The sequence below is a fragment of the Oreochromis aureus genome, linkage group 1, assembly GCF_013358895.1.
Source record: "Oreochromis aureus strain Israel breed Guangdong linkage group 1, ZZ_aureus, whole genome shotgun sequence".
Taxonomy (NCBI): Eukaryota; Metazoa; Chordata; class Actinopteri; order Cichliformes; family Cichlidae; genus Oreochromis; species Oreochromis aureus.
The window spans coordinates 15311772-15321043 of record NC_052942.1 but is presented as its reverse complement, the minus strand read 5'-3'; the positions used below and the strand labels follow the sequence as shown (position 1 = coordinate 15321043).

The window sequence follows — 9272 nt, the reverse complement described above, 5'->3', positions numbered from 1 at the left end:
TGCATGTTGTATTATTTTGTGTAAAAAGTATTTGTAATAATGCTAATTGAACATTTGTCACTTTTTTGTTGTTTTTTTTTATAATTTCATGGGTATAAAAACGTCTTTTGGGTTAATTCTGGTATATTTTCCTTTTTCTTTCTTTCTCCATTTATTTAATCAGTGACTATTACAGCACCACACTATATAGGAGTAATGAATGAACTGTTTCCACCTGAAATGTAATGGAATAAACATCCAAAGTAGTATAGAGTAAAAGAAATACTCAACTAAGGTTCCTGAAATGTGTTTTGTGTACAGTATTTCAGTTAAATGCATTAGTTATGTAACACAACGACACATTTAAAAGATAACTACAGAATAGTCTAGAAATATTGTCACATGGCAGTGGTTATAGGTTAAGATCCCCTCCAGTTGTGACACTGTGGCAGAAAACAAACTCTTTCAAATCTCAGAACAGTAATTACTTTTCTCTATCATAGTAATTGTGGCATGAAATCCAAGTGGGAAAGTGTTTTTTTTTTCCTTTGTAAAATGGTTATGCACATTCACCAACCAAATGACACCACACAACACGTAACCTAATAGTCAGTTGGCTACTGTCCATTAAAACATGTATAAAACTGTGCTGTTTGAAACTCACACTTGGTCAGCAACAAAGTAATTCAAATGTCATCTTTCTCCACAGTAATGAAGCCCATGTTAATGACTGGGGTTACTCATCCAGTCATAATGTGCTAAAACAATTTAATGTGTTAAACCAACATGTACAGTGCTGCAGCAGCAAACTGCAGGGCTGGCATTTTAAACTGATTTCATGTTTGCACTCTTACTTCTTTGTGCACCAAAAGAAATGAGCTGGCCATTTACCTGGATGCTATTACGTATTCAGATTTAGTTTAGACATAACAGTACAGAGAAACCTGTTTGTTAGTTTTAGTTTAATAGTTTATTGTAATATCATCTTTTACATAAAATTAGAAATAATCTCAAGCCTTGTGCTATAATTATTGTGGTATCTTGTTGCATTGGGAAGTACTCTAATAGGTTTAGATTTTAATAAACAATCACCTCACAAGCTGTGATGCACTGGCAGACAAAATGATCCAATACAGACACAGGTAGAGATCTCAGTCTGAAGAAGGACAACTGGGGTTTATAAGTCATTAACTTTTAGTATAACAAATGTTGCTCAGACAAAAAAGGTAAGTATTTTTTTTTAAAGTACATTTAGCCTATTTGCTGATATTTGTATTTACATAAAGACATGCCTTAATGGCATTTATCTTAGTCCATAAACTATTCTCCGCCTCATGGCTGCTGGACAGAAACTGAAAAAATATTTATCTTATGAACACGTTAAACACATTATCTCAGTAAAGATAAATCACACCTGCCAAAATGAACTCGAGAAGGTCAAACCGAGACCAGAAGGTGTGGGGAGGGGGTGGGGGGGTCACACACAAACAAAATAATGCAGCATTTAATGTGCACCATCTTTCTAACACCTGCTCTCATTACGAAGCCGGTCGATGCAGTGTCCGCGAGTCCAGTGGATTCACACCGATTTCGCCAATTAGTGCATTGGTGGAGGGGAGGTGTAGGTGAGAGCGAGTGGAGAGGAGCTGCAGGAAGATTTTTAATCAGTGACACAACATGGGTTGACCAAAGGGGAGGGGAGGGAGGCAGCAGCAGTAATTAACAGTGTAAAAATCTGCGTGCTGCTGGAAGGAGACGATCGCCGGGCTTATCAAACGCTCAACAAACAGTGCGCTGGACTGCATTTCCATCCCAAAGTTTTATTTTATCTCGGCTCGCTGTGGATCTTAAACCACTGCTGGAACGCGCAGACGTCCGTGTTTCTATTGGCTGTGCGCAGCGCCGCTCAGAGGAATGACGATTTTGCTGCTATAACCAGCTGATGCTGAGGCTATGAACGCGGAGCCTCTGAAGAACTGTTGACGGTACATTGACACCCCGTCATCGGCGTTATGCCTGCGGATTCGGTCTCCCGTCCGTCCAAAGACTGAGTGAGTAGGACATTTGATCGTGTCACGACGCACAGGCCCGGGTTCCCCCCCTCCTCCATCTCCTGTCGCTCCACATGATGTTTCTTCGTCTTCCCACATCATCATTTTCATGGGCATGATGCTCCGTGCTTCACAGATTGAGCTTTCTCACCTCGTACAGGCGTCACATCGCATCTGCAGGTAAACCTTCGCGTGGTTTAAACGGTGGACGGGCTGCGAGGTTTTTACTCGTTATCTCCTAGGATTTTATTTGATTTTTGGTATGTGTTGGGAATGGTGTCTTACCACGGATTCATGAGTGAAGGCTTTTTTTTAAATTGAGGATGTTGTTGTGCAACATTGTCGTGAACGTGGACCGTTATAATGTATGCACTGGTTGCTGTGTAGGCTGAGAATCGACAGAGAATGGACAGCGATGGAATGGTGGTGCGCTCTGCAACGCAGCGACGAAAGAGACGCAGTTTCGGTGCAGAGAGAGCAGCATTACTATCCTCCCCCCACCCCCCTCTCTCACCTCACGCAAAAACACATAGTCTCGTGCACGCGGACGCACGCACCTGCCTATTAAATTCACACTCCCAAACTCACTTATTGCCGAGGTATTCTTTGCATGCAGACTCCAGCGAGCCTCAGTTGCAGTGTCGTGCTGCCGTCCATTCTATATTCATTCAGTATTTTCTGGACTTTCACGGTGATGTTTTCACCTTGTTTCCATTTCGTTTTGCAAGGAGAGGAAGCAGCTTATCAATAAACCGAATGCATGCTGTATCCATTTTTAAGATTTTATTTTCCTCCCTAAAGTATGAGCTCTAATGTCTCATAGGTCACTCTTGTCGCTGGCGTATATCTATTAAAATGTGCACTACGAATTAATTCACTACCCAGTGTCCTTAAATGACAAGCCATGGGTGGCCTTAACGTCCACCTTATCTCTTCCCCTGGAAAGACTTAGCTGTGTGGAGCGTACACTGCATAGGAAAACGCCCACACAGGCACATGAGCCAAGTCAACATTAAAGTGTTTTTTTGCACTGCTGAATAAATCAAGTGTTATACAAATGAAGTTGGACTGATACTGTGAGAAGCTTTGATGGTTCCAGTCCAACAGCATTCACATTACAAAAGAGGCATTTAATATTCGTGGTCAGTTTTTGGATGTGTGACAAGAGAAAGTCTGCCTTTAGATGTAATTGTTCTGGAGCTTTTTTTTTCTTTGCTTTGCTTAAACAAAATAATAACAATATTACTTGTACATAGATGTATAATAACCTCACAGAAAGATTGAGGGGTAAATATAAGCAAAGAGGGAGAATGTTAAATCTTCACATCAACCATCTCAGCTTGACAGATTCAGAGATCTGCAGAGACAGCAGTCACTTCACAAAGTGTAACTGTTCCTGATGTGAGAGTGGTTTTGGAAAGTAAAACAACTGTTTTTGACCTAATGATCCTTTAGCTTAAAACCCAAGAGGTCACCGGGATTGTTCTAAATCCTCCCGACACAGACGTGAATTTATACATCTGCTTTTCTAGGCAGCCCGTTTGATTGAATTTCACCCAATAATTCCTCAGATGATCTGGGTGTTGTCACGCTGTGTGATTGAGTGCTCGGAGCTAAGTTCAAGTCTGACACCACACCTGAGAGGGTATTGCTGAGTTGTAGGTTGTAATGATGACCCAACTCTTACCCTAATGCTATAGTTTGGAGAAAGACAAAGCAGACCTATTTGAGGAAAAAATGAGAGTAGATTTTGATGTTTGTCATTTAGAATGATCATTTTCTTTGTTCTGTGATTGCTAAAACTGGGAGAACAACTTAATAAAAACCATAATTACATATTCTTATTGCTTGTTTGGGTTGTGATGACTTAGACCTCAGAGGGTTAACTTGCTAATACCAAGAATGTATCATTTTTACTGTGTTCAACATCCAGTTTACCTTGTTAACACTTCCTTGTTAGCCCAAACACAAAAGCTGTGAATAGTTTTGCAATATTTAGGTGTTATGTAAAATATCTTGATGCATGCTCAATCATCCACGTAAGGAAATCCCAGAAAGCTTGATCGTGTTCACCTGGACGTCGTGTTTTCAGTGGGAGAAACGTTTAATCACTCATCTAAGTGACTTCTTCAGTCTCACTCACTTGGATGAGTGACGAAACATTTCTCCCACCAAAATGATGAACACAATCAGCTTTCTGGGATTACATAAAGTACTTGACAAATTTTGGGGGAGCCGATGACAGGAAACACGAATGACGACACAGAATGTGATGGTTAATCAAGTAGAGACCTTTCACTGAAAACCACAAACATCACTCAGCTGGTGTCTCCAGAGGGAAAGTCAGACCGAAATCTGTGGGCTATATGATGCATCACTGTTTGTTACCAAATTTGTGCCAACCCATTTAGTAAGTGCGGAGATGTTTTATCGGATAAGTGAAAACTTTGACCTGCTGATGGTTGCCGAGTGCTGTAGGCAAATTAAAGAGGATTCATTCTCCTCGCACCATGGATATTAAAGCACTCCATCCAATGGCTGTCAATAACTTTATTAAATAGCAAAAATCCCTTTTTTTTGTAGGGACGGTTGAGGAAAAGGTAGGGGATCACTCAGAGGAGTCCTCCTCTGAGGATCTTCTGAGCACCTATACAAAATCTAACGGCCGTCTCCAGTTGTTGTTGACATGCTTCCTGCAGCATCCTCCGTGTTGATGTATAGCTAATTAGAATAGATGGGGTCTGTGTGGAAGTCATGCTTAAGCCATGAATTATTTAAACATGTCCTCAAGGAAATGTTGCCTTTTTGTATATCTACATGTCCTACTTATTCACTGTCTGTGTCAGGAAGACTAAGAGTACGCAACTCCCTGTGCAAGGAATGATGGGATATTTGGACCTTCAGAGGGACCCTTTGACAACATATTTAAATGCATCTTTGTTTTTGTCTCTGGTCTTCCAGGTGTGCCGGCATGCAGTGTTGGATGGAAGTAGAAGAAGGACATCAGGACATGGAATAAAGGGAGCGCAAAGGACATCTGAATACTCGACTCAGATACCTAATAATTACAATAACAATAGATATTTTTAAAAAGTCCAGAAAAGAGGCAGAGAGAGAGAAAGAGAGACACTATGGTGTAAAGGGAGTGAAGATGGGCCGTGGTCAGACGCTTGCAATGTTCCTCCTGGAGTCCACAGTTCACTCCACCGGCTGGTCAAAGCAGGAGTCTCCTCGCTAAAAACCCGAGCAGCTCATTTCACCCACTGGAGGAGCCCTCACTCTCGGTGATGTAATGAATAAGTTTGAAGTCCTTGGCATTGTGGGCGAAGGTGGGTGGATTTTACACGGCAGATTTCACTGCATGCTTTAAAACTTGAAGACTTTATGTACTGTTGCTGGTAACACTGGGGTCATAACCAGTGTACATTTTAATGGGATTTAGGTGTCTTGCACTGCACAGCTGAAACCTACACACATAGCTGTTGACAGAGCGTATGTATCCTACTTTAGCATTTTTGAGCACAGGCAGATTTTAAAGGGGAGCGTGAGCTTCAGAGTTTGGTGAAGTCTCCCATGGAGTAATGTCTAATTCATTATAATAATAGCTTTGGTCATTAGGTCGCCATATTTATCTTGAAACAGGATTGTGAAATAGGCAGGTGTTTTTTTGTTTTGTTTTGGGGTTTTTTGTTTGCATGTATGCCTGTTTGATAAGAACACGTTTAAAGGTTTTAGCATGAAGCCTCGCTCTTTCCCGTTTTGCAAACTGAAAACATCCCCTGCATATACCTGGTGTTTGGATCCTTTCCACAGCACTAATTTAATCAGTATGATAACAGTCAAGCATGCTCACCCCTCTGCTGCTCAGTTTATCTTCTCTAACAGTCTCTGTTTTTATTCCTTAATCACTTTCAGTTGCTTCTATTCTGTGTGATTATCATCATCATCAGTGCAGTCCAACCCTTCTTGGTCTTGGTGCAGCAGACAGAAATATGAGTATGAATATGCAGAATCTGCAGGCACGGGGACAAGATTTTTATTTAGACCAAACATGTTTAAGAAGGTGTTGTTTGCATACAGGTAAACAGCCAGTCCAAGGAATTGCACATTTTTATTCAATTAGATTTTTTTATTTTTTTTTTAATTTGTCTGCATTGCTAAACGACAACTTTCATGTGGGATAGAAAGTCTGGCTACTCCGGAAGCCCCAAAATGTTATCAGATGATAGCCAATAGGTTCCCTTGCCTAGAGCCTTTAGTTCAAAGGGTAGGATCAGCCCCTTCCTGGCCAGAAAGAAGTGCTGAGTTTCATAAGCACTGCTTAGAAAATCTAGTTTAAATTAAAATTACTTATTGAATTAAAAAACACTCCAAGCTCAAGAGCAGGAACTGATTTGTAGTGCTGATGAAACTGATATTGCTTTAATCTATAATACGCTAAATTTTCCATGTACAGGTAGTTCTAACTTTCAGTGTTACTCTAGCCTTACTTTGTTCATGGTTAGTATGAGATGATTTAATATAATCACTTGTTTTACTGTTTATGATAAAATTAGCAGTGCCTATCTGACAAAGACCTCATCCTGCTTATAGAAGAGCAAAGCACTGCGTATGGTTTTGGTTGGAAGTGTTTAGCTTGGAGGATGTAAAATGCCTTATTAAGAAATCGTAGAAATCACACATTTTTCAGCACCATATGAGTATTGCTGAAATGTTGAATATGCATGTAAGTAATTCTTGCAAATCAACTTTGTGAAATTTTCAACAGCATAAATTAGTCTTGTTTCTTCTGAAAAGCTAATCCTTGATTCAGCTATTTTTATTCCTAATCGTACTTTTCTTTAAGGTTTATATAAATAAAATAAATAAAATTGCACTTTTAGCTGTGAGTGACTCTTAAGTGAGCCACACAAACGCCCTTTAATTAGCAGTCCGTGTAGCTTCTGTTTCTTGTAGCCAGCAGCGTGATTTGCAGCTGATTTGACTGAGCTGGACGGACATGTATTCCTGCTTTACTCTAATGTGAGAAGACAGAGTAGCCAAGTGTTTATTCTGCTGTTGGTAATTCTCGCAAACTGTGATCTACACCAGCACTCGTTACTACATCTATCAAAAAGTTATGTACACAAAGAACCGCAATAACAGTTTTCACACAGTTTTCTGTTTTTTTTTTTCTCATGTTAAAAGCTCTGTGTGTACACATTTTTCATACTTTACACAGAGCATGTTTTATATATACAGTGTAACCCTGGTGGCATATATTAAAGTTAACTGTTGTCTCTGGGAACTCGCTTTTTTATTGTATTGCCATTTTTCTTCAACATTGACACAAATGGGTTTGCTGTATTTTAAATGTATGCTATCACTAAAAATTGTTTCAACTTTTTCTTCCAGTAAAATTGTGTCTTTTTTTTTCTCTAAATACATCCTAATACTAATGTATGTAAATTAGTACATACATTACTAATGTATGTACACATTGAAGTTTACATTGATGTAAACTTCAATGTAAATTGAAGTTTACATCAATTTATGTGTATTGATGTAAACTTCAATCAGCAAAACTATAAAGAAGATTTTTTGTCATACTCACGAATCAGAGGTAAAGCAAATTCAGAACATTTTGTTCTTTGTAGACAAATCTCCTTCACAGTTGCTACATGTTTTTCAAACATTACAGAGAATCAAAAAAAATGATCAGATTAAACAACTGCTGCATTTTTAGGTTCTGATATTTTTTAAGTGTTTCCTTTTAGCATGCGGTTAGCTAAACAGCAAGTTTGAATGTAGTAAGGATCTTTCTTAAGAATGTTATTTAGGAGTCACCATCCTCTCCTTACTGCTTATTTACACATTCATGTTCCTGTGATTTATCAAAGAAACACATTTGTACGTGTACTCGTAATACTGCTGGGACATTCAGTGCTCTAACTAGCACCACTCACCTATCTTTGTCCATGGAAAAAGTAAAAAAGTAAGAAAGGAATTATGAAACAACTTAAGTGGGTTTTTGAAAAAAAAAATACAATTTGCAACACATCTCTTCTAAATTCCATAATCATGTAACTCATGCACACGCTTGTGAGAGGTCTGTGCCATTTATTGCCAGCAATTTATGTGTATTGATAAAATGTTTGTTTTATCATGTAAGTAAATCAACTTTGTAAAACTCTGGAACTGCATAAATATTACCACAGAGACCATTTTTACAGTTTTTCTGTAAAGACAAACTATATTTCTACAGGCTTCTCTTCATATCTGCACCTCTTTCTTGTCCCTATAGCAAACAGATAAATATATATTTGAATGAATCAAAAATCTTATGGTAAGAAATATCATTATAAAAAATAGGTTTTAATTGTTGTTGTTTTTAATTTCGTTTCACAAAAAAAAGAAAAACAAGAAAAAAAAATAAACACTGAAAGTAACTCCGAAAGCAAGCTAAGTGACAGATGGTGTCAAGGGAAAAGGGCATCATTCTCCGTAAGACTGAAGCTATAAAAATCTCTAAAACTCTGCACAGAAATCAGGCCATTGCCACAAAAACAGACCGATTCTGGCAGAAAGACAAGCAGCATTACCTAACCCATTACGTTGCATATGTGATCTGAACGGCAACAAGAGCAGTTTGGAAAGACGTGGAAAACAATTAACTTTAGCAAATGCGAGTCCAGCTGACATCCTTGCAGGACAGAGCCATAGACTCGACTTCTGAAATATCAGCCATCATCCGAGTCTTGTTAAACTGACACAATCATCTGTCTTAGTAAAGACAGGAACAGGGACACGGTGTATGTGTGCATTACTTGTGAAAGGTATAGCTGTGAGTGTGTGTTGAGTGTGTGGGAGAGCGAGTATGCATGCCTCCGCCTCACCTATTAACTGCTGTTTCTCTGGTGGTTCTCACCTACTGTACTTCTTTCTCATGAACCTGTTTGTTTGAGGTTTGGGGGTCAAAGCATAATTAAGATGTCAAAACTTTAACACCACATCTGAGTCTCACTTTTTTATTGAGCGTTTGCATCTTTCTCTCTATTTCTTGTTGTCCAGGAGCATATGGAGTGGTGCTCAAGTGCAGGCATAAGGTAAGATAGTATTTCTGAGTCTTACAGTATGCCTGGTTTGTTTTATTGTGATGTAAAGTGTTTGGATGGTGGCAAACTTTCACTGAGAAGAATCGTACGGTGATGAAGATTGAAACAAATGTGACTGGTATGATGGTTAAAATACTGCATATCTCAG

The 9272-nt window shown here is 39.0% G+C and overlaps 1 protein-coding gene across 1 annotated transcript in view; it reads left to right on the top strand.

The window, feature by feature from the left end:
* The first annotated feature begins 5268 nt into the window (after positions 1 to 5268).
* Positions 5269 to 9272, top strand: part of cdkl5 (cyclin-dependent kinase-like 5) — a 36962-nt gene continuing 32958 nt past the window's right edge. Inside the window, exons 1-2 of the mRNA XM_039608768.1 lie at positions 5269 to 5359; positions 9081 to 9115. Coding sequence (XP_039464702.1) covers positions 5323 to 5359; positions 9081 to 9115 — 72 coding nt within the window. The 5' untranslated portion in view covers positions 5269 to 5322. The remainder of the gene's footprint in view (positions 5360 to 9080; positions 9116 to 9272) is intronic.